A 26,538-nucleotide genomic window follows, 5' to 3' on the forward strand; every position below is an offset into this window, starting at 1 on the left:
TACACTCTCAGTACATCACACTGCCTTAAAAAGGCCAATTTTTTAATTTGAAATACTTTCATAGCTTATTTTGGGCAGAGCAACTGCCCTGTTATCACTCCCAGCCCTTACTACCCCTATTTTACAGCCATTTTTTTTGTGTTAAAATTCTGGTTCCCATTGATTTCAATGAATTTTGTGTTCAGTTTCAAGTTCGTTCTCAAGTTTCTGTCCCAAACTGAGTTTTACCCTGATATTTGGATGAACCAGACGAAGAGCTGTTTAGGCTAAGAAAATAAATCAAAATTTGCTTTATTTTTCCCAGCTGCAGAACCTTTAAAATTCTGATATTATTGTTGTGTCCTATAGTTATTCTTTATAATTGGAAATTTCAAAAATCAAATAAAAAGAAAATATTCTATTGCGAGCTGAATAATGTTGTTATACGATCACAGTTTATTTTACTTGTCTAGAACAAAAAATAAAAAACTAAGTTTAATGTGTGGAGAATGATTAGCTCAGAGAATGAATCATCTCCTACTCTATGTGAACTATAAAAGTACATGGACTTTATTAACCCACTCGGCCGTGCTCTCCGGATTGTCCTCCACCTGATTACTCGCTATGGACTCTTCATTCTCTACATTGGCGCTCTATGTCATATCCCCCCTGCTGGTCATATACATCCTGAAACGTCTGAAGTTATGGACCACTGATGCTCGAGGTGGGACTTTTCCTCCTGGACCCCGGGGATTGCCAATGATTGGAAATCTACACATGATCAATCTCAACAAACCACATGAAACTCTTATGGAGGTAATTTTTATTAAAAATACAAAAGTTTCCATCAGATTATATAGCACCGAGCGACTAATGGCAGGTTTATTTACAGCAGAGGGTTTAGGAGATTAGGAGATCACTTTTTTTTTTTTGGAGGTCACAGATTGTCTAGACTGCTAGGTTCCCCTGTTACATAATAGATGGTAAACTGATTTGGGACTACTTCAAAGGGTTTTTGGGGACTCTGGATTGGTCATCAGTATCAGATCTTTGATGGTCTTAGACTAAGGGCTCTTTCACATTGGTGCTGTTTTTCACATCCGTGGTCCAGTGATTTCCACGGATGCATCACAAAGTTGTTGTTTTCTATGGGTGTTTTCACATTTTCTTGTATTTTCACTCATCCGTTGTCCATGGAAAAAAATTATGAAGCATGACGTATGTTTATTTAAGGATGTGGATCAAAAAAGGCAATGAAAGTCTATGGGGCACATTTACTAACCCGGTCCACGGAGTTCACAGAAAGTGCATTGTCCGTGTATAATGCGCTCAGTCGCCATTCACTAAGATCGTGCACCCGATATCCTGCATGTGTCCCTTCCCCGCTCAGGTCCGACCGAGTTCACCTTCTTCTTCCCGGTGCATGTAAGTGCATTTTCTTGTGACACAATTTGAAAGTTAATCCCATGCTCAGTCCGAATCAGTCGGGTCAACTGATTTCTGTCTCATGAAAACAAATGCAGCTGCTCCACAATCCAATCGCGCCCAACATAATGCCAGCTCAGACCACTGTTAAATACTCGTCAAACTTGTGCAAATCCCGAAAACAGCGAACACACCGACAAAAGTGCGATCCACAACCCTTAGTAAATAAGCCCCTATGGGCCTGCAAAAAAACTGACAGGAAATCATTTTTTTTCACTGATGAGGCTGAGAAACCAGGGGCCACATTTATCACTTTTGTGCGCCTAAGTGTAGTAGTTGCGCCTAAATTCTGGCCCACTGTTTTGCCAGAATTATCACAAGCTACAACCATCTGTGATAAGTATATTTTCTGCCTCTTATTAATCACTTTACTTTAACACAGTTTAGGCGCAGTTTAGGCGCAGTGTTAGATTCAGGCACTTACATGTGATCCTGCTACAAGCTCCTCTCTGCTTCTCCCACAGCCCAGAATGAAGATAACACTCACAGCAGCACCCAGGTGTGTGACACCCTGCACCCAGTGACCTCCTCAGCAGCACCCAGGTGTGTGACACCCTGCACCCAGTGACCTCCTCAGCAGCACCCAGGTGTGTGACACCCAGCACCCAGTGACCTCCTCAGCAGTGGCTTCTCCTGGAGGGGATCCCCCAGTGCTGGTCTCCTGCTGCACCCCTGTAATTCTGCACAGTATCCCCCTCAGACACTGTGCAGAATTACATGGGGGACACTTGTTTGTAGTATCTGCAAACTTCTGCAAGCTTCTGCAAACTTGTGCAAAGTTCTCTTCTCTCTTGCTGTGAGCTCAGGAGTTTGCAGAATATTTTGTAAATAGAAGGCGATGAACTGTAAATAGAGTCTGCAGCTCCTGTCTGTAATGTATCTCATGTATCTATTATATGTTCTAGTGTCTGGCTGAGCTTTGCTGCTAGAAATGAGCTGTTCTGCAAAGGGGCTCAGTGCTTTCTTCTCAGATAACGCCACCTTCGGGCTGGAGTGTTTTTGCGCCCGTTTTTGCGCCTAAATGAAAATGTTGCAAGTGATGAATATCATTAGGCGCAGCAAAACATCTGGATTGGTAAGATAGATGAGGGAAAGCTGCTTATTTGTGCTGCGCGGCTAGTTTGGCGTTTAATCGCAAAAATGGCGCAAAAACGGTGCGCCTGAATGAAAAGGCGCAAAAACAACAGAAAAAACGAGTGATAAATGTGGCCCCTGGTTTACATAAAATCTTTGTTATGTTGTTGTAATGAGTCAAAATGAAGACTTACTTTACTAATTTCGCACAATATGGAGGCAAAAATCTTTACGCTAACTGGCGGACCTGAACCCTGGAGGGAGGTGGTGGACACGTTATTTAAATTACTTAAATGAAGTCACAAATAAAGTGTTCTGCCTGACTTTGCACTTAAAAGTATTGACTGGAGCTTGTACATGTATTTTTAAAGTGTCTGTGCCAGTTTTGTGTCACGGCTGCTCTGTGTCCAACAAGACAGAAAAATTTGCACCCAAAGGGGCTGGTTAGTCGGAGTTTACGGCACATTTAATACAGCAACTCTACAGAATTGTGCCGCATGCTCTATGTTAAAGGTGCATCAAAAAAAAAGAATATGGTGCACACGTCCCGAGCAGTGCAGAGAACGGCAGATAATTGAAGATTTATCATTATTCTGGAGCACACTGCACATTTGGGAGGCAAACTGCCTTAGTGGACTATCTATCACACTCTGGGGCTTATTTAATAAGGGTCGCAGATCACACTTTCATCGGTTTGTTCGCTGTTTTTGGGATTTGCACAACTTTGACAGGTATTTAACAGGTGTCTGCACTGGGATTGTGGCGCACGCGATCGGATTGCGGCACGGCTGCGCTGGCTTTAATGCAACAGAAATCAGGGGGGCGTGCCGTCGGACGATCCGACTGATTCGGACTGAGCGCAGGATTTAACATTCAAATTGTGGCGCAAGACAATGCACTTACATGCACCAGGAAGAAGAAGGTGAACTCTGTTGGACCTGAGCGGAGAAGCGACACATGCAGGATATCGGGTGCACGATCTTAGTTAATCGATGCACAGTGCATTATACACGGACAATGCACTTTCTGTGAACTCCTCGGACCGGGTAAGTAAATGTGCCCCAATGTCTCCCCTGCACAAATCTTGTACTACTGTTCACAACAAATGATCGACACTTCCCATCTGTGTGGGCTGACCCCTATAACACTCACAGAAATGGCAATGGGTCTTATCAAGCTATAACCTCAAAACAATTGCCGTATTAATTCTGCAATCAAACTCCTGTGGGGTAATTTATCTTTATTTTTCATCCAGTTTTTTCTGTCTTTTTTGAGACATTTTTGGCTCATTGCAATTTTTGCGCCTTTTTGGGGACATTTTGAAATGCCCACCAGTCATTTGTCTTCTCTTCCCGAAGTGCTAAATGTCACATTCACCATTTTAAATTCTCTAAAATTTGTGACATTTTTTTCCATTCCATTCTTCTCCAAAACTTTGAAAATGGAAAGAGGTGACTTGAGACATTTGTGTGACATTTGTAACAAACGTCTCAAAAAGAGATCTGAGAAAAAACATTTATGGTCAGATACTTTAACATGATTATTACTTATTATTTGTTGAATATTATTGTTCACTCAATGTCCAACCCTCTAAAGAACTTTTGAAACTTTATTATGGATATTAGTCATTTTAATATTCTCCGTATCCAGACTGATATCTTGGTGAATGAGATCCTCAATTCTCACTAGAATCCAATGAGTAGACATTGCCCTTTTGAGGGGACCTGTTTTTAGCAAGATCATTTCTACATGATGAAACATTCCAATAGCCTCTGACATATTGGTTTAAAATGCTTGTGTTGTGTATCATAATAATTCATATGCTTTTTTAAATTGTTTCTTTAATATTTCCTGTGGTGAGTCCCGGGGGCGGGGTGCAAGTCAGGTCAGATGAGAATTACTTGCGCCAGTGATCTGCTGACGTAAGCAGGGGAAGAGAACAGGGGAGAGGCTGAGGGAGCAGGAGCGCAATGAGTCAGGAGGAGGCAATGAGGAGATAACTCATGCTGTTTGAACCCCCTCCCCCTGGAACTCACCACACACTGCTGGCAGGGAGCCTGTTAATATTAAGTAAACAATTACAAATCAGTGGAATTATTCTGATGTGCCAAAAATAAATTTTTGAAATTAATTTCCCAGAGGATATTGTCATCATGTAAAAATTAACTTAATGATGACAGATGCCCTTTAAAGGGACACTCCAGTCAAACCTAATTCATTGAATAATACATGGTGCATGGCCTAAACGGAGGAGCATGGCTCCTTTTCAGTGTATACCTAGAACCTTGTTAGAACCTAAAGTCATGCCCCTCCCTTCTGACACTGTACATGGTATAACTTAATGAATCAGCTTTGACTGGAGAGTTCCTTTAAGACTTCCTACTCCAGTTGAAATTCCTCAGTGGAAAGCGATAAAGCCTTATCACTTGCATCATGGGCCATAAGCCTTTAGCTATGACTCCAAATTTGTGTGTACAAAAATCTAAATTGTATTTTTTCTTTTTTTTAGCTTTCAAAAAAGTATGGCCCTATATACAGCATCCGAATGGGCGGCCTGAAAATGGTGGTACTGTCGGGGTACGAGACTGTGAAAAGGGCTCTCGTGGACTACGCTGACGAATTTGCTGAAAGACCTCACATCCCAGTATTTGAAGACATTAATATGGGATATGGTAATCTGATTATTATACTATCTGTATGGCTACTGTCATGTATAGTCTGTAATACAAATTTTGGTGCAGATTTTTTATTTTCCATGTAAAAAATAGATTTCATTTCATTTCCTTATTATTAGCTGTAGAATTTTTTAAAAATGCACCAAAATATTCAGAAAGCAGTTCTTTCCAGTATTGATTTGATGCAGATTTAACTGCACTGTGTGAACACCCCCGAAAGTAGACTGCTTTGAAATTTTACTTTTTAGGCTTTGACTTGGCTTATTTTCTTAGAGACCACCACCAAAAGTGGAATATTTGTAACCAATTTGCTAAAGGGATTGTAAGTAGGGAGGAGCAGACCCGAACGGTACAGTTCGGGTTCACACCGAACCTTACCAGTTTGGGTTCCTTGGATCCGTACCCGGATTTTATTAAAAGTCTGGGTTTGGGTCTAGTTTAAACCCACCACCAGGAGACTCAGGATACACCTGAGCAAGTCACCTCCTACTACCGATCTTTCAGGGGGAAGGAGAGAAACCAGAGGACATATCCAACAACGTGGGCATGTGTAAGCACATGTCAGTAGTCCTCTCAATGTTTCCTTATAACAGAGGACTAAAAGACCTAGTGTTACACAGCTTTCTACAGTGAAGTATGAAAAGGTTAAGCTTTTTTTAAATAGACTTAAATTATAACACACCAAAAACTATAAAAAAAATTTATCTCTCGATCGCACTGACCTAATAATGGCACAAGAGTCATAAAAACTAAGGCCAATATATAATATAATGTAAAACATGACATTTCAGATTTATCCCAACCAACGCATATAACCCTTCTCAATCATCCAACCTAAATTTTTCATTATTACAGCGCATTCTGTTACTATTAAATATCAGTACGTGACAAACAATTTTTTTTTTTGCCTCTCTCTACTAGGAATACCATTTTCTCATGGTGAGAACTGGAAAATTATGAGAAGATTCACATTGTCAACTTTACGGGATTTCGGCATGGGCAAGAGAACTATAGAGGACCGGATTGTGGAGGAATGTGGATTCCTAGTTCGGCTATTGGAATCTCAGGAAGGTGGGTATAAGATGATTTGGGGCCTATTTAAAAGATAATGCACAAATTTATTTGAGTTGGTTGAAATTAGAAGTGAGGCAATTCGCATGGCAGTTACAGTATTACAATTGGTAGCCACCAGCTTGATGGTTACATTGACACATGTCATTACATCGGGAAAATTAGACGTTAGGGGGTTGTGTACTCCCTGGCGCTCTCCACATAAATTATGAAAACAAGAGTGAATAGATGTTCACTGTTTCCAAACTTTGCTGGTCAATAAAGTTGTCACTCACCCGCTCCATAAAATTTGAAATAAACTGTTCTACTCGTACTATCAACTCTACTATTTCCAATGTCTGATAGCTTCAGCATTCATAGCTAAAAGGCGTCATGAGTATTAAGGTTCACCACAAACCAACAAGAACCTGTTGGGAAGGTTCCGTCTCAGGTTGTTTTGCATATAAACCAATGTGAAGATGAAGAAAACTTTAGATTTGAAGGAAACCTACATCAGGAATCTACCGAATAAGGAAGATCCGATCGTAGGTCCCTACTAACCCTAAATTATATTTCCCTATAACACTTCCAAGCCTAATCTAAAATGTTCTAATTAATAGGATAATTTTCGGAAGAGGGTATTGGGTCATGGTGACCAATGACCCATGGTCTCCGGGCTGTGGGAGCAAAGTCTACTCCACGCCCCCATAGCCTATGCTGTCCTAACTCATTCCATGTGAGCTGTTGATATGCATCTTCTGCTTGTGCACAAGCTGCATTCCCACCACCGGTTTCTTCAAGCATTGCACAGTAGCCCCTGCAGTCCCGGTGGTTGCCATGAAATGCACATGCCCTCTACAGTCGGTACTAAGCAATTTGGTGGCTTGAATAATGCACCTTGTGTGTACAGGTAGTCCCCGGGTGATGTACAAGATAGGTTCTATAGGTTTGTTCTTAAGTTGAATTTGTATGTAGGTCGGAACTGCATATTTTATAATTGTAACTCCAGACTAAATTTTTTTGGTTTCTGTGACAATTGGTTTTTACAAATGTTGGATTGTCATTAAATCAGGATTAAAAATAAAGCTTAATTACAGAGACCTTATATAACATACACTCACCGGCCACTTTATTAGGTACACCATGCTAGTAACGGGTTGGACCCCCTTTTGCCTTCAGAACTGCCTCAATTCTTCGTGGCATAAATTCAACAAGGTGCTGGAAGCATCCTCAGAGATTTTGGTCATATTGACATGATGGCATCACACAGTTGCCGCAGATTTGTCGGCTGCACATCCATGATGCGAATCTCCCGTTCCACCACATCCCAAAGATGCTCTATTGGATTGAGATCTGGTGACTGTGGAGCCATTTGTGTCCAGTGACCTCATTGTCATGTTCAAGAAACCAGTCTGAGATGATTCCAGCTTTATGACATGGCGCATTATCCTGCTGAAAGTAGCCATCAGATGTTACAGGCTACATTGTGCTCATAAAGGGATGGACATGGTCAGCAACAATACTCAGGTAGGCTGTGGCATTGCAACGATGCTCAATTGGTACCAAGGGGCCCAAAGAGTGCCAAGAAAATATTCCCCACACCATGACACCACCACCACCAGCCTGAACCGTTGATACAAGGCAGGATGGATCCATGCTTTCATGTTGTTGACGCCAAATTCTGACCCTACCATGCGAATGTCGCAGCAGAAATCGAGACTCATCAGACCAGGCAAAATTTTTCCAATCTTCTACTGTCCAATTTCGATGAGCTTGTACAAATTGTAGCCTCAGTTTCCTGTTCTTAGCTGAAAGGAGTGGCACCAAGTGTGGTCTTCTGCTGCTGTAGCCCATCTGCCTCAAAGTTCGACGTACTGTGCGTTCAGAGATGCTCTTCTGCCTACCTTGGTTGTAACGGGTGGCGATTTGAGTCACTGTTGCCTTTCTATCAGCTCGAACCAGTCTGCCCATTCTCCTCTGACCTCTGGCATCAACAAGGCATTTCCGCCCACAGAACTGCCGCTCACTGGATGTTTTTTCTTTTTCGGACCATTCTCTGTAAACCCTATAGATGGTTGTGCGTTAAAATCCCAGTAGATCAGCAGTTTCTGAAATACTCAGACCAGCCCTTCTGGCACCAACAACCATGCCACGTTCAAAGGCATCAAATCACCTTTCTTCCCCATACTGATGCTCGGTGTGAACTGCAGGAGATTGTCTTGACCATGTCTACATGCCTAAATGCACTGAGTTGCCGCCATGTGATTGGCTGATTAGAAATTAAGTGTTAACGAGCAGTTGGACAGGTGTACCTAATAAAGTGACCGGTGAGTGTATATAACTGTTATAGCCTAGGACTAAAGTACAGTAAATTACCAATTACCAAACGTCCGTTTGTAACTAGGGGTCATCTGTAACTCAGGTGTTCTTAAGTAGGGGACCGCTTGAATATCAAGAGCACGCCAACACAAATGGAGGTGGGACACCAAATGCTACTGGGTCATGGAGTAGCCTTTGCTCCTATAGCCCGGAAAGGCTACTCCTTGCCCTGGGGGGCTCTGCCAAAAATTTGCATATTAATTACAAGAATTTTTAAAACAGGTTAGGAAGTGTTGTAGGATTAGGAAAAGATATCTTAGGATTTTAGTAGAAACCTACCATTGCATCTATCTTAACAGTAGGTAGATGGTAGATGCCAAAATGTCATGGTCAAAAATAAATAAAACATACATACATACAATTGAAAAAAAGAAATTATTGTATTTTTTTTTTTTCAAATGTATTTAATTTTTATCCATAACATTCAGCATTTCCGTGTTCTACTTTATAGGTAAACCCACTGACCTGACAATCAAAACAAACTTTGCAATCGGAAATATAATCATATCCATAATCCTTGGCCACCGATTGGACTACCAAGATCCTGCCCTGCTCCGAATCATGACACTCATAGATGAGAATATGAGACTTCTCGGGACCCGATCTATAGCGGTAACTTTGGTTTTTTTTTTTAATAAATATGTATGAAAATGTGCAAAAATTTTTAGTGCAGGAAAACACCAGAGTATTGAGGAGGGGTCCTAAACTTTCAGATCAACAAAAGTGCATTCTACATTGTTACCTGCCAAAAATACTAAAACCCAAATGTAAATTAGCTCTCCTCCAGAAAGCTGAAAACGGTCTTTCTAATGCCGTATCTAGTTAGTTACCCCATTAGTCAATGTCCGACCCATTGAATTTACAACACAGTACATTTGGGTTTTTTTTTTTGTATGTGAAAAATATTTTTTCAGAAATATGCATTTTTTGTTTTTACAAAGAATGTTTAAAAATTCCGGAAAACCAGCAGTTTACGTGCCATCATGGTGGTAGAAGACACCACTTATAGACACCACTCATAGATACCACACGTAAGTGGGGGCCCCAAGTTTTATTAATATGCTCTATCGATAGGATAGAGCAGTGATGGCGAACCTTTTAGAGACAGAGTGCCAAAACTGCAACCCAAAACCTAATTACTTATCGCAAAGTGCCAGTACGCAATTTAACCAGAAAACTGACGGTTTAGTTTAGAATCAATTTACACAGGACTGTCTGAGCTCGGATTCCAGCAGTCCTATACACACTGAAACGCCACTTTTACACCATTTTACATCACATAAAAGAGTAATAAAAAGTTATCAAAAGGTCACGCAGTCCTCAAAATGGTAGCAATGAAAAGAACGGCTCATTAAGCAAAAAAAAAACACACCTCCCCAGCTCCGTGCACTAAAGTTATCAGCGTCACAAGATGGCGAAACCATTTTCTTTTTCGTACACTGTTTTAATTATTGAAAAAGTATTAAAACACAATAAAACCTACAAATCTGGTATCACTGCGATAGGACCGAACCAAAGAATAAAGGAGACAAATGATTTGGAGCGCACAGCGAAAGTATTAAAATCCAGATTCCCAGTACACGACATGGAATAATACATGAGAAGTAAAATATGTTATGCAAAAAATAAGCCTTCACACAGGTATAAATATATAAATGCACATATAAATATATAATATAATATGTATATACATAAATACATACATAGAAATACATATGTTACTTGCTCTTCGGTTGTCCAAGGTGGCGGCCATGCTGGCGGCCAGAAGTTTAGGTGTCTGTTGTTCCAGGGGGGGGGGGGTCAGTAGGGTAGATGGGCAGAGGCCGGGCGGCTAGAGTTAGGGCTGGGGGGGGGGGATAATGCAGCATCTGGAGTACGGGGCAATGGGGTTATGAGGCATGAGTTCCAGGGGAGGGGGTATGGGGGGCAGTGACCGGAATTGAGGGGGGGGGTAGTGAGAGCGGCCAGAGTTTGGGCAGTAGTGGGCGGAGTTTGGGCGGGGGGGGGTGCAATAGCGGGCTGGGGTTTGGGCGTGGGGGGGCTTGTGGTAGCGCCGCAGTGAGTTGCGGGCCGGTTTCTTAGGGGAGGGGCGGGAGCGGGCAGGAAATAAGCCTCCTGCTGATCTACTATGCCCCGTGGAAGCGCCGAATAAAAAAAAACTCACCTCAGACTCCGCGTTCCTCCGGCTGATCTCTGCAGCGCACACGGAGTAAGGTGTCCAGCGCTGGCAGCGTAAAGACATCATTACGCTACCAGCGCTGGGACGCTTACCGTCCTGTGCGCTGCTGTGATCGGAGTGACAGAGCAGGAAGTGTCAGCACCCTGCTCTGTCATGGCTGTTAGCAGTATCGGAGCGCAGCTCCGATACTGCTAACAGCCATGACAACCAGGTGTGGACAGTGGTTGTCCACACCTGGCAATGGTTGGGAGGATGGGGCGCGTGCCAGCAGTGAGGGCTCTGCGTGCCCTCTCTGGCACGCGTGCCATAGGTTCGCCACCACTGGGATAGAGCATAGGAGTCTGATCATGGAGGTCTGACTGCTGGGATGCCTACCGATTCTGAGAACGAGGGTCCCGATCCCACTAGCAGATAATGTAGCAGTTAGAGCATATGTCCTGTCCATATAAGGGTCAAAACTATCCAAACACAGCTCAGCTATCTCCAGTATGAGATTTCAGGATGGGGGAGCGGGAAAGGTGATGACAAATATTTAGCCACAGCCCCATAGTGCGCTGGTGATTCCCCTTTTACCTAAAGCACCTGGGCCAAACTCTTAACAAATATTTTGCTGTATTCACCCTCCTGGGAGCTGCTCAACGGCATTAAAGTATATGTATCACCAGGAAGGAGGATTGTAAACCAAGTACACTGACATGCTGGTGTGTGCCCCCTCTGACAGGATCCAATCTTCTTTTAGCTTCTTTTGTCCTTGTTCTTATAAAAAAAATATATATGCAAATGAGCCTGAGGGGCTCCAGACTCCATGGCTGTTAAATGAGCATGGAGCCCCTGAGGTTTTTTTTTGCATACATTGTAAAGCCTTTTTTTGTAAAAAAAAATAAGAGTGGATCCTGCCAGAGGGGGCGCACACCAGTATGTAAGTGTGCTTGGTTTACAAGCCTTCATCCTGGTGGTAGATTTCCTTTAAGGGTGAATATAGCTATGTACAAGTGGTAGATTTTCTTTGGAGAAAGTTTTGGAAGTATGCTTCCCTAGATGGCAGGTAACCTTTCTAATTCTTCTACCTATACTATAATATAATATTTCCCTGATCCGATATCTTCCTTCTGCAGATCTACAATATATTTCCCGCCTTACAATTTCTGTCTGGTGCCCATACAACAATTATGCAGAATATTCGGGAGCTCCAGGTCTACTTCAAAAAGATGCTTGAAGAACATCTCACATGTCTGGACAAAGACGACCAGCGCGGTTACATAGATGCTTTTCTTGTTAAACAGGAAGAGGTAAAAAAAGTTTATTAGTTTGCTTTATTTACATTCTTTAATTTATCGGTGGGCACGTACCAAAAAACGGTTTTGACCCCCTCCCACCGAGCACTATTGTGGCATGCTTCATGTCATAATTTAGACCAGGGGCGTAACTACAGTGGTAGCAGCCATAGCAGCCGCTATGGGGCCCACAGTGTCAGGGGGCCCCCGTCATCCTACCTGACATACTAAAGAGTGGAGGATGTGCACCATTATATACATATTATGCTGCACATTGTACAGCATAACATGTATAAACCATTTATGTGATGTATATCTGCTCTATATGTGTGTATAAATGTATGGATTGTAACTTGCATGTGTGAGTATATGAATATGTACATTTATTTAGTGAGAAGGGGGGGGGCATGCAGAAGCCTGCTATGAGGCCCTGCTACTCCTAGTTACACCACTGAGTTAGACGGTTCATTTTGGTCATCTTTTACGCCCAGGGGTGGAGACGACCACCATGGGTCCTGGACTGTATGAATATTATGGCCCCTACAAGTCTGGCATTACTTCCTACATCTGGTACTAGAATCAGCTTTTTGGGCAATGGATGATGTGTTCCTTCTGCTGCTTTCCATCTGTGGTGAATGTTTTTCTAAGCATAAAATCTCGTGGGTGGGTTGGGTGGCCATGGCTCCCTGGAAAGCTTGGACCCCGGGCTACTACCCAAACAGCCTATATTATAATTCATTACTGATATTGCTGTACTTTTAAGATGGTGGCCGTACTTGTTTCCCAATCTTCAACCTTCTTTTTTTGTTTTGTTTAAAAACTGTTTTTATTAGGTACAGTCAAGACAGTTTATACATTTACAATCCGCACAATTAGTGTACCAATTTTTTAGAACTGCGTATAGATGTGCAATGTAAAATAGAACAACAATAACCACATCAACCGTCCTTGTTCAGTGGAAAAAGGGGGGGGGGATAAAGGAGGGGACAGGATAGGGGAGGGGGGTTTGAGAAGATCAATTCATCATTGGTAGGATGTTTTGCCTCTGCGGGACAGCCAGGCCGACCATATGTGGAGGTATCTATATCTTGTGTCTGCAGCCCAGTGTGCGATTTCTTCAAATCTGCACAGTTCGTTAACTTTTTCATACCATTGGGTGTATGGGTTTTCCAGTATCTAGGGATTAGTAATTTAGCCGCGGACAACATATGGGTGTGTAGCTGATTGCTACCCAAGGTGAAGCCCTCATTCGGAATACTTAAAAGGACTGTCTTTGGTGATTTGGGGATTTGTGTGTCACATATCTTCCCTGTTGCCTCTAGGACCGCATCCCAGAAATCCTCAATAATTGGGCAGGACCACCATATGTGAGTCATGTCTCCTGTATCAAGTCCACATCTCCAACATGTTTTGGGGATATCTGGGTTTATTGAGTGTAGCCAAGCTGGCGTTTTATACCATCTCGTAACAATCTTATACTGGTTTTCTTTGATTCTAATACATCTGGAGAAGCCGTAGGATTGTCTCCACTTCTTCTTTAGAGAATGTGGTCTGTAGTTCCCGTTCCCAATGGCGAATGTAGGTGGGGTTCTCCTGCTTTCCTAGTTGTAGGATAGCGTCGTAGCTACTAGACAAAATACGTTTAAATAGAGGTTTTTTATTGGCTAGGGCAGTTAACCAGTCAGCTGATTGGTTAGTGTGCCAGAGTGAGTCCTGGAATTTCTTACAAATGACCGTGAAACTTTGAATGTGTAGGAAGTTTTTAAGCAATAGGCCTGTTTTCCTAAATAGATAGTGTTCATCAACCGAGTCTACCTTGTCAAAGAAAGAAGCCACTGAGTAACTCTGAAGATGTCTCCAGTATGAGTCTGTATGAGACCTCTCGGGGTATATAAGATAAGGGAGCATACTCAAGGGGAGTATTTTGTAAGGTATGCCTCCGGGTCCTAGTTTATCTCTCAGATCACGAGAAAACTGAAACAATCCCCCATGTAGGATGCTGGTAGGCTGTCTTAACACTTGGGAGTGCCCAAATCCCCATAGCTGTATCTTATCTTCCTCTCACATTGTGTGACACTCCAGAGTCAATCTAGCTAGTTGTGTAGCTTTGTAATAGGCATGTATAGCCGGGCATCCCATGCCTCCTTGTCTAGGACGCTTTACTAGTAGCCTCAATGGCAATCTGGCTCTCTTCCCTTGCCAGAGAAATTTGGCGAAAACTTTGGACACTATTGTGAAAACTTTTTTTGGATGTTTAATAGGTAAGGTCTGATAGAGGTAGAGAAGTTTAGGTAGGATATATGTCTTTAACATGTTTTTCCTCCCCCACCAAGACATGTATAATACTTTCAGGTTATCTAGCTGAGACCTAATTTGAGATAGTAGCGGGGTATAGTTTAATTCAAACAGCTTATTCACGTCTGGAGACAAATTTATGCCCAGGTATTTAATACTCTGTCTCTGCAATTTGTAAGGCGAGTTTTGACCTAATCTCTGCACACTGTGTTCCGAAAGGTTAATATTTAATATCTCTGATTTAGAGAAGTTTACTTTAAAATTAGATAAAACTCCGAACTCTGTGAACAAATATGTTATTATTGGGAGGGATTGGGACAAATTAGTTGTTATTATCAGGAGATCATCAGCAAATGCTGCCGTTTTGTGTGTGTACTCTCCTATCTGAAAGCCCTCTATCGAAGAGTGGGATCTAATCTTTCTGATGAGTGTTTCCATGACAAGAATGAATAATGTGGGGGAAAGGGGGCATCCTTGTCTAGTCCCATTTTTAATATGGAAGTAGGGAGAGAATGTGCCGATTACTCCTATGCGCGCAGTAGGTGTATTATACAGTGAATGGACAGCATGGGCAAATTGGTCCGGGATGCCGAATCCAGACAGAGTAGATGTCATAAAAGGCCAGCTTACCCGATCGAATGCCTTCTCGGCATCAGATGAAAGAGCAAGGTAACTGAAAACATACAGTAAGAGAAGAAAAAAGGTATAACATTTAATCCTACAACTTGGAATCCTCCTGTTTCGTGGTGCGCATGACCAGAGCTACTCTCTATCTGCGCCCCATGAGCGCTACTGAGCGCTAAACGCCAACATGTAGGAGCACTGACTCTCAGTCCCCCACTCCGATTGGGATGTAAAGGCTCGGGGTGGAGGGGGGGGAAGAAGTCAGTCCTCTGAAGCATGATCGAGTTTGTCTCCCCTTGCGCGGGACCTCTCTAGCAAGCTGTCGGGTAAACTGTCGTGAGTCATTCAATCCCCTGGACTCACTTGTCCAGGGCCTACGACATATCTAAACAAGCTCAATAAACTAAACAACTTGTAATGAATGAATAAACCAGAGTTATATATTTGTCTATATGGATCTGGGGTGTAAGATCTCACTGAAACATAAAGTTATACACTCAACCAGCGTCAGACTGGCCCACCGGAGTACCGGAGAATCCTCCGGTGGGCCCTGACACCTGCCGGCTCCGATGCCGTCGAGTCCCCGACGCTCCAAAGCCAGTGCGGCCCCAGCGCTCCAAAGCCAGCGCGGCTCTGGCGCTCCAAAGCCAGCGCGGCCCCGGACCTCTCATGCTGGCGGGGCCCCAGCGCTCTCATGTCTTCACATCCGCGTGGTCCGGCTCCCAATGCCTGCTTCCACTGTGACACCGCATCCTCGCCGGCACCTGAGATTTCCCAGGGCTGCTGAACATGGTAAGACCCTCTGTGTGTGTGTCTGTCTGTACTGGGGTGGGGGGTGAGGCCCTATTTCTATCCTGGGGTAGGGGGGTGAGGCCCTATTTCTATCCTGGGGTAGGGGGATGAGGCCCTATTTCTATCCTGGGGTAGGGGGATGAGGCCCTATTTCTATCCTGGGGTAGGGGGTGAGGCCCTATTTCTATCCTGGGGTGGGGGGTGAGGCCCTATTTCTATCCTGGGGTGGGGGGTGAGGCCCTATTTCTATCCTGGGGTGGGGGGTGAGGCCCTATTTCTATCCTGGGATTGGGGATCAGGCCCTATTTCTATCCTGGGGTGGGTGGTGAGGCCCTATTTCTATCCTGGGGTGGGGGGGAGGCTCTATTTCTATCCAGGGGTGGGGGGGAGGCCCTGTCTCTATACAGCTGCAGTACACAGCCACACATGGAGCTACAGGCACAGTACACAGCCATACATGGAGATACAACTGCAGTACACAGCCATACATGGAGCTACAGCCGCAGTACACAGCCATATATGGAGCTACAGCCGCAGTACACAGCCAAACATGGAGCTACAGCTGAAGTACACAGCCATACATGGAGCTACAGCAGCAGTACACAGCCATATATAGAGCTACAGCCACAGTACACAGCCGTACATAGAGCTACAGCACCAGTACGCAGCCATACATGGAGCTACAGCACCAGTACACAGCCACACATGGAGCTACAGCCGCAGTGCACAGCCACGCATGGAGCTACAGCCGCAGTGCACAGCCACACATGGAGCTACAGCCGCAGTGCACAGCCACACATGGAGCTACAGCCGCAGTGCACAGCCACACATGGAGCTACAGCCGCAGTACACAGCCATACATGGTGCTACAGCGGCAGTACACAGCCATACATGGTGCTACAGCCGCAGTACACGGCCGTACATGGAGCTACTGCCGCAGTACACTGTAATATAATAAGATGTTTTCCCAGAGATTATTTGACACAGTTAGTGTGCATTCACATTGCCAATGTGGGGACGCATATTTGGCTGCGACCCCCCCCCCCCCAAAATTTTCTCTGGTGGGCCCAAGGTACACCAGTCCAACACTGCACTCAACCCATGGACAATGTGTCTTCAACTCATGCTCCTGAATAGAGCTGCAGGTATGTCAGTCCCAGGAGTTTCAGATTGTCCCCTCCGGGTCTCTTGGCATTCTCTTGCTTCTTCCCCACTGTGTTCCAGGTTGCGGCAGTGGGCAGCGTCGGGAGCTTAAGATCCTGAGCAGACGGTAGCCAAGATGGAATCTCAAGCGGTTGAATACCGAGTAGGGGCCATGCTGTTGTCAGGTCGTCTGGTGATCGTATGCTCAGTCCGAAAGGGTAGAGCCAGCGGAAGGGTAAATAAGAAGCTCGTAGGACCTCTAGCAGTGGTTTAAGAACTCTCCTCTTCGCCAACGTCGATGGAGCTATGTCTTGATAGAAGGTAAGAGTCGCATCATGATATGTCATGGCGCCTTGTTCTCTGCTGGCTCTTAAAATGGCGGCCGCGTCTGTGTAGCATAGGAAGCCACAAACGATGTCTCTTGGCGGCTCTCCTGTTTTTGGCTTAGCCCTGAGCACTCTGTGGATTCGTTCTATTTTTATCGACTCCGCTCTATCTTGGCCCAGGAGGCTCGAGAAGATTTCTTTAGTGATCGCAGGTAAGGCCTCATGAGCGAATGATTCTGGCAGTCCCCGGATGCGGACATTCTGCCATCGGCTCCTGTTCTCCAAATCTTCTGCTCTCGCAAGAGCCTCGTTTATCAAATTATAATGTATCTGGAGCGATTCTTTAACTTTTCTATCAAAGTACAGAATGTCTATTTGATTCGCTTCCACCAGCTCTATTCAGTTACCTAAGTGCATCATGTTGGCTGAGAGCCTGCAAGAGGGTGCGTCGGATGAAGCCTCTGGAAGCTGGGGCAGTTTTTGCGGGATTAAAATCTCCTCCGTTGTCCGATGTCTCACCCAGACTCTCTCCTTCCGATTCCTCCTCTGTGCCCGTTCTTGATGCAGGCGCCATCTTGGACATCCGCGCGGGAGACTCACAGATCTTTCTCCGGAGGAATTTCTCCAGGTCTGCTTGGTTTTTAACCCCTTTAACCATGCCTGGTGTCCTTGAGCTTTTCCTTGCTCGTTTTGCCCATGTTCGTAGCTAAATTAGAAGGCAAAGAGAGGTCTAGTACTCGGTATGGTGAGGAGCACAGATCTATGCGGCCATCTCACTCAGCGGTCATGCTCCGCCCCCCCCCCCCCCCCTTCAAACTTCTTTTTTTGATTTTGGCCAAAGTGGTGAAAAATCTCCTTTTGAGCAAAAACATTTCTACATCAGTAAAAAAAAAAAGGAAATTGACGCACCCCATCACAATGAGTGTCTATTAAGAAATAAGCAAATCAAACCTAAGTACCACAAGGAAATAAATAGTTAAAATACCAGATCTAAAAAATGTTTGCGTCTTTACAATAAAAAACGTAAACATTTACATTGTAATAATGACAGATTATCTATTAACACCTGATTAAAATATACACAAAAGCAAAAATGTCACTGCACTTGTATGTATACAGACAGTCCCCGGGTAACATACAAGATAGGCTCTGTAGGTTTGTTCTTAAGTTGAATTTGTATGTAAGTCGGAACTGTATATTTTATAATTGTGACCCCAGCCAAATTTTTTTTGGTCTCTGTGACAATTGGATTTTAAAAATGTTGGGTTGTCATAAGAACCAGGATTAATAATAACGCCTCATTACAGACACCTGTGATAACTGTTACAGCTGATCATTGTAGCCTAGGACTAAAGTACAATAAATTACCAATATCCAGTGGTCCGTTTGTAACTAGGGGTCGTATGTAAGTCGGGTGTTCTTAAGTAGAGGACCACCTGTATCTATCTATCTATCTATTTATATATAGCTGTGCCATCTCCCTGCTGTTTCGACCAAAAAAATTCTATACCAAAAAAGTCTCATCTTTTATTTGATTTTCCTACTAATACATTCAGCCCTGTGAGAACTTATTTTTTTTTGCAGGATCAGTAGTTTTCACTGTACATATAATTTATTTACCAACTTTTGTTGGTTTTCAGTTATGAAGTTTTCTTTTCAGAGCGCTTACATTTTATACTGTTAATCATTCTGCAGGACAACTAAGGACAAGTTTGGAATTTTATAAAAACAAGTTTTATTTTGTTAAACATGAATGTAAATGCCGGCGGTCTCTGAGTTATAAAGAGCCTGTCATGTAAATGAACCCAATGTTACAAAAAAGTAAGTTTTTAACTTATATTCAACTCACCTGATGTGAGTCATTCACACTAAGTGAGTCATGCATATTCAATTTTACTTGCATTGGCCCGCCTCCTTGTTCCTAATTGACAGGTCAAAGAGCAATGATATTCTGTTGAATGGAACATTGATAAAGAGCTCTGTTACATCATTTGGGCAGTTAATGTCATGTGACCAGGATGACATAATTTAAGGTCCTGTTAAATTTACAATGTGTATCCCATGTATGTATCTGATCACATGAAATCATAGCAGAGAAACAGAATTTCATGGAAGATGGGGAGGAGAGAAGTCCATGGAGGATGGGAAGAATTAGAAGTCCATGTAGGCATGTTGTGATTTCATGTGATCAGATATATACATGGGTTATACAATGCAAATGTAACAAGACCATCCAGGTCACATGATTTTATGTGCCCAATGATGTAACAAAGCTCTTCTTCAATGTTCCATTCAGAAGAATATCATAGCACTTAGACCTGTCAGGATCACGGAGGGCGGGACAATGCAAGTCAAATTAAATATGCACAACTCACTTAGTGTGATAGACTCAAATCAGGTTTACAAATGGACCTTTGTAACATTGCAGCCATGGAAACGAACCATTCAGGGATAAGGGCAATGCTTTTTAATTATGGTTTTTATGGTTTTTGTATAGCCATATACATGACTATAGCCCCATCATACAATGTGCAATTTGTACATTGTATTAGATGGTGTGGAAAATCCCCACATACTGCCATACTGTAGTATGCTAGTATATGGTAGGATCAATCAGACAACCTAGGGTTACAGAAAAACAGTGAAAAAGTAAATAAATAAAGAACTGATAAATAAACAGTAAAAATCCTAAACATGTTAGGTATCGCCACGTCCCGAAATGTCTGATGTATAAAAATATAAAAAATTCCTGACGTTTAACCCCCTAATGGAAAATAGCGCCCGTAGTTGAAAATTTATACTTTTTTTTAAAAAAAAGTGTTCCAATACATTCTCCCCCTGTCTCCATCCTAATCCAGGCTTGGTTTATATAAAAAAAATACAAAAAAATATTAAAAAAATACAAAAACCTTCTCCGACATGAAAATGATTTGATTCCGAAATTCTGTAATAAAAATACAGATATGCTTTAGTGCCTCAAAATTAGGAAATCCATAAACCTCTGAGCGTGTGTAACGTACCGTACATGTACATTTAGCAGCACTAAACAACATTTTTGTTATTGTCTAGAAAGAGTTAAATAGTTGTCTGACTTTCATAACACTTGTCGTGGTTTAGTTGGGTCCATTAGTGTGAGGTGCTGTGAGGGGAGGTTCTGGGCAGATACTCAAGTTATTTGACACTAAAAAGGACCTTGATGTGTGCACAGAGGTTAAACCACGTCTAGAGCAGGGGTCACTCCTCAAAATGTTGCAAAAAGTTGGCAGCCATCTTTTCTAAGCATAAAAAAAAAAAAAAAAAAAAATTCCTTGCAGCAGGACTTACCTCCGAGTGTGATGTTTACATAGCAGATGATAGACTTTATCACTGACGGTCAAAGAGTTGCAATCCTCTGTAGTAAGCACCAGTCTGCAGGATCATAACTAGGCTATGAATACTTAAAGGGATATTCCCATCTGGGCATTCACATTTAATTTAATTCATCTGCTATATACAGACATTCCTTCAATTGGACGTTATTAAAAATATACCTGTGTGAAGATAATTTCCCATGTTGTCCCTTAGAAACGGAATAGCTGTCCATGGATACGACCACCCCTTAACCTTGGTAGTGGTGGCTAGGCATGAGCTACTGAGCCCTGCTTGACCGCCTGGGTTCAGCATTCACTACCACAGGACAGACGTGGGACATGCAGTAACTCCCAAGCATTTTATATGCAATAACAATTTGATTCTTTGTGTAATCACTCAAGCAGAGGTGGTTGTATCCAAGGACAACAATTTTGTTTCTGAGGGACAACATGGCTACATTTATGGGATATTTTCTTCATACATGGACATATAACATTCAATTGAAAAAAGGTTTGTATATAGTAGATGAGTTAAATTGAAAGTCAGTGCCCCCTTTGAGCTTAGTATGACACAGTGGACACCTATGGGCATGAAATTAATTGGAGATTAATTTTTCCTCCACGGTCTACTCATTCAAAAAAATAAAAAAATTTCAGCCACAAGCTTAACGAGGACCTGTCACCCATACAAAGGCACTAGGAGCTGCTTACCAAAGTAAGCAACACCTAGTGCTACAACAGACTGAGCAGTGTTACACCGCTAGCGTTATCAGAAACCTCTGATAACGCTAGGGGACACTGCCGTGATGTACAATAGACACCGGAGGGCGCTGTAAGTGATTGGGCGCATTCACGAGGGGGTGAGATTAGGGGCGGTGACTGCCCCATGAAGCTCGGCAGTCACTGCTGGCCTATGGAGTGGGAGGGTGTATTCATGAGGGGGCGGTCCGAGGCAATGCTTGTCCCCCGGACCGCCCCCTCATGAACACACCCGACCGTTTAGAGCGCGGTCCGGCATTTCTATTGTTTCCGATAACACTAGCAGTGTAACACCTGTTGTAGCAGTAGGAGCTGCTTACTTTAGTAAGCAGCTACTAGTGCCTTTTATATGGATGACATGTCCTCTTTAAAAGGAACCTGTCATCAGAAATGGTACTACCATTATATTGTCAAGCAGCTGAATAGCTTCTAGGTCATGTTTTAGACATGTGAGAAATAAAAGCACATAAAAAAATGCAAAGAAATGAATGTAAATGTTGGCTATGAAAATCACGGACACTGATCATTGACGAGTCGCACACTGACTTAATTCAGGAAAGTATAAACAAGCCCTAAGTCCTGGGGTAGGGCATTGGCTCCACCCATGCTGCTTTTGCCAAATTCATCCAAAACGAATCAGTAAATATTCAGATACTATTCAGTCCTGAGAAAATGGAAGTTTTTCACCAAATTACGAATTTACGAATATATACGCACCTGAGGTTGGTCCGTTTATCGTCTATACATATATTACAGAAGTACTAACCCTATTCTTTTCATGAACTTTTTGGATTGTTTTGGTAGTAATATTTTGTTCTATTCCAGGAAAAATCTGATCCTAACAGCTTTTTCCATGAAGATAACCTTGTCAGCACCCTGACCACCTTATTTATGGCAGGAACCGAAACCACGTCCTCGACAATCCGATGGGCCATCTCCTTTATGGTACAAAATCCTGACATTCAGAGTAAGTTTTTGGTATAACCTGCTATTTAAAGGTTAGAACTGCAGAAAGTATTAGGTATTGTCACTGGGTATCTATGTAATTATACCTTTGTGTATGTTGTTAGTAGCAGCAGGACTGTGAAAAGACTTGATGCACTGTGGTAAACTCCTCCTTCACTAAACACAACTTTTCCCCCTTTGAGCTCTGTAAAATCTGTAGCAGGTTTCTGAGTGATATCTTTCTAAGGAGATGGATATGGAGAAGTTTGAAAGCCGTGATGACCAAGCAATGTGAGGAGCCTCTCGTAGTGTTCTTCTGTAGCCTGCTGCTACAAACATAATGCAGACATAACAGTAGTTACAGTTATAGAGTATTACCATTGCCATTTAAGGGCAACCACAAAGCTCAACATTTGTTAAATAGCCTCAGACAATCATATGACCATTATATGCCCCTGCAGGAGCCAAAAGTCAAAGTCCACATACACAGTAGCACATGGTCATAGTGCCCAGACAGAATCAATGTAATAGCCCCCCTTATAGTTAATAGTCACAGTGTCAACCAGTGGCTAATAGTGTCAGTTCCCTAAATAGTCACTTTGCCAATAGTCACAGTGCCCCCATAGTAGCCAATAGTCACAATGCTCCACCATAGCCAATAGTCACAATGTAACCACAGGAGCCAACAGTCACAGTGCTCCCATAGTAGCCAATAGTCACAGTGCCCCCATAGTAGCCAATAGTCACCGTGCCCCACCATAGCCAATAGTCACAATGCCAACACAGGAGCCAACAGTCACAGTGCCCCCATAATAACCACTAGTCACAGTGCCCCACCACAGCCAATAGTCACAATGCCACCACAGGAACTTACAGTCACAGTGCTTCCATAGTAGCCAAAAGTCACAGTGCCCTCATAGTAGCCAATAGTCACCGTGCCCACCATAGCCATAGTCACAGTGCCAACAAAGGAGCCAACAGTCACAGTGCCTGCCCCACAATAATCAATAGTTATCGAATAGTCACAGTTTGGTCTGTAACCCCCTCGTAAACTGCCCTCTTTTGTGCCGTCTGCCATTGGCTTCCACCGAATACTGAGGCAGTTTTGGTAGTAGGACAGACTGACATATTGCCATTTGAAACTTCTTTTTCAAAAACGACACACTTTAGAGCGAGTACATGAAGAAATTGAAAGGGTGATTGGATCAGCCGTGCCAAGGATTGACCACCGTAAAGATATGCCATACACCAATGCCGTTATCCACGAGACGCAGAGATTTGCCAATATTTTACCAATGAATCTTCCCCGAGAAACTACCAGTGATGTTGTCTTTCAGGGCTACAATCTACCAAAGGTAAGTGCTTTTTTGTATATTTTTTCCTCCAAAATCAGGTTCACTGTTCAATTAACCTTCTAACTTGATTTTGATTGATTTTTTTTCTGTACTTATGATGTGGCTATGATGTAGGTATATGATGATGAATTTGCATATTAATCTAATGCATATTAATAATTATATTTTAGGGCACCTACGTCATTCCCCTTCTGGAGTCAGTCTTATATGATAAAACACAATTTGAAAAGCCAACATCCTTCTACCCGGAACATTTCCTCGATTCTAAGGGTCAATTTGTCAAGAAATCTGCCTTCATGCCCTTTTCAGCAGGTAATTTACTAATATTAGACTATAAGACTATTAGACCATCGGAGTTATGAGAAAATCTGCACCAGCCTGTGTCATTAGAAGGGGCAGAAATTAGCATTAGGGGGATCCCAAGACATAATTTAGCTTTGGAACCCCAAAATTCCAAAGTCTCCTATATGGAATATATAGGAGGTTTTGGAATTTTGGGATCCCAAAGCAAAATTATGTCTTGGGATCCCCCTACTGCTAATTTCTGCCCCATGTTATGACACAGGCTGGCGCAGATTTTCTCATTATTCCAATGGTCTCATTTCTAACTGAAGAAGGATAAAACACGGCTCTTAGAAGGGTTGTCACCTTTACTCCAATCATTTTGAAGGAAGGGTCCTGATGTTGAGACCCTCAATGATTATTCTTTGGAAGAAAAGCTTCATTTACTGATCATCACATTTTATTGCTCCCCACCTGAATGGAAAATGCTGGGTTTGACAGTGGCTCATGTGGTAGCTACCTATAGGTGGCGCTACAGAAATAGTTTTTCTATTTTGTATGAAAGCTAATTTGCACTTTTTCCCAACAAGTATTTCTACTTTTTTTTTTTAAATCAAGGCACAATCCATGTTATACACATGTCCTCCAGTACACATTGTAGATTGCATCCTCCCAATTGTAGCAATTTTCTTAATAGTGTTAAGTGTTATTCCCGTTTTAGAGATATCCTTGTATCGCCTGATAATGAGTCATCGATGCTGGCAGACTGTAAAGGTGCACACCTCTTTGACATAGGAAGTGGATAGAGCCAGTTGTCAAGCTAATTCTAAATATTTAATAGATTTAAAGGAAATCAACCATTAAAAAAACGCAGAAAAAACTAGAAATACTCACCTCGGCTCCTCTTCATCTTGATCCCGCCGCTGTCCGTTGCTAATCTTGACACTCCTGGATCACCTAGAAAAGAAAGTTATAGTTAGCAGCAAGGGGAAAAGATATCCGGTGCTCCGGGTTGCTAATTATGCATGCCCTTGCCACCTCCCACGACATTCACATGACGTCACCTCACTCTCCCATGATTCCAGTGTGGGGGTGTGCATAATTAGTACCCCAGAGCACAGGACATCTTGTCCCCATGCTCTGTGCTGCTAATTATAAGTTTCTTATCTAGGTGATCCGGGCATGTCAAGATTAGCGACGGACAGTGCTGGGATCATGATGAAGAGGAGCCGGGGTGAGTATTTCTAGTTTTTTTTGAGAGTCTGATTTCCTTGAACATAACAACTTGATATAATGGGGGTCATTTACTAAGGGCCCGATTCGCCTTTTCCCAGCGCGTTTCCGATTTGCGCCGATTTTCACTGAATTGCCCCGGGATTTTGACGCACGTGATCGGATTGTGGCGCATTGGCGCTGGCATGCACGCAATGGAAATTGGGGGGGGCGTGGCCGAACTAAAACCAGACGGATTCGGAAAAAGCGCTGCATTTAAAATAAAAATCTGTTGCAGAGCTTGCGCGCGTTCCGATGCTTTTCAGCACAGCAGCGCCACCTGGTGGACGGCGGAGGAACTACCTTATTGAATCCCGGCCGGACCCGAATCCAGCGCAGAGAACGCGCCGCTGGATCGCGAATGGACCGGGTAAGTAAATCTGCCCCAATGTTGTTATCTATAGCAAAACCTTCTGCAGATTTGAAATTTTATTAAAAAAAAACATGCATTTTTTATTTAGATATATCCCTGAACTCAACATCTAATAGCAAACATAGGGGAAGATTTATTATTCCGGAAAATTGGCAGAGAAGGCATATAGTAAGCAAAGCAGGCAGGGGGTGGATGGGGGCGTGAATGCCCCATCCTCCATATTTACTATAGTCCCCACCGGAAAAACTTCAGAGACAATAGCTGGAATCTCCACTAGGTCAGGCCTGGTGTAGGAGTGCCCTGACTCCATAGCACATCGCTGTTGCTTGCCGGGCTTTATCAGTAGGCTGGATATCCGGCAAGTGCCGGGGCACCGTCGCGCGCTGGCTGCCCGTATTCCTTTAGGCACCACTACAGTGAATCCAGTGCGTTAAAAGGTCATCCAGTGTGTCGATGCTCATTTACCCACATCTCTCTCTGACTTTTCATTATGTTATTTGTTATTCTCCCTAGGAAGAAGAATTTGTGCCGGCCAAACACTGGCAAAGATGGAGCTGTTCCTGTTCTTTACTAGCCTCATGCAAAAGTTTACTTTTCATCCATCACCAGAGAAAGAATTTTACGTGAAACCTTCGTTTGGATTGACTATTCCCCCGATAGCCCAGGAAATCTGCTGTGTGTCACGGACCTGCATAAACTAAAGACACAAAGAGACACATTGGAAAAACAGTGTAAAGCCGAAATACAGAACATCTGACATATGTCACATACTGTATGTAACTCCTCTTACTATATGTAGCGTGAATTAACTTCACCCATTGGGCACCATCCACTCCTACTCACTATACATGGTGGTCTCTGACAATTGTAACAGCCACAATGGGATTGCTTTGACTGCTTCAATAAATCAGTTATGATCAACTTTAA

At 43.0% G+C, this 26,538-nt stretch overlaps 1 protein-coding gene across 1 annotated transcript; it reads left to right on the plus strand.

The window, feature by feature from the left end:
• The first annotated feature begins 548 nt into the window (after positions 1–548).
• On the plus strand, positions 549–26,538 carry LOC140122675 (cytochrome P450 2K4-like). Its single transcript, XM_072143783.1, has 9 exons — positions 549–795; positions 5,048–5,210; positions 6,135–6,284; positions 9,094–9,254; positions 11,937–12,110; positions 22,210–22,351; positions 23,500–23,684; positions 23,855–23,996; positions 26,125–26,538. The coding sequence occupies exons 1-9, from the start codon at positions 604–606 to the stop codon at positions 26,310–26,312; spliced, it is 1,497 nt and encodes a 498-aa protein (XP_071999884.1). The 5' UTR covers positions 549–603; the 3' UTR covers positions 26,313–26,538.

This window comes from Engystomops pustulosus, chromosome 3, assembly GCF_040894005.1.
Source record: "Engystomops pustulosus chromosome 3, aEngPut4.maternal, whole genome shotgun sequence".
Taxonomy (NCBI): Eukaryota; Metazoa; Chordata; class Amphibia; order Anura; family Leptodactylidae; genus Engystomops; species Engystomops pustulosus.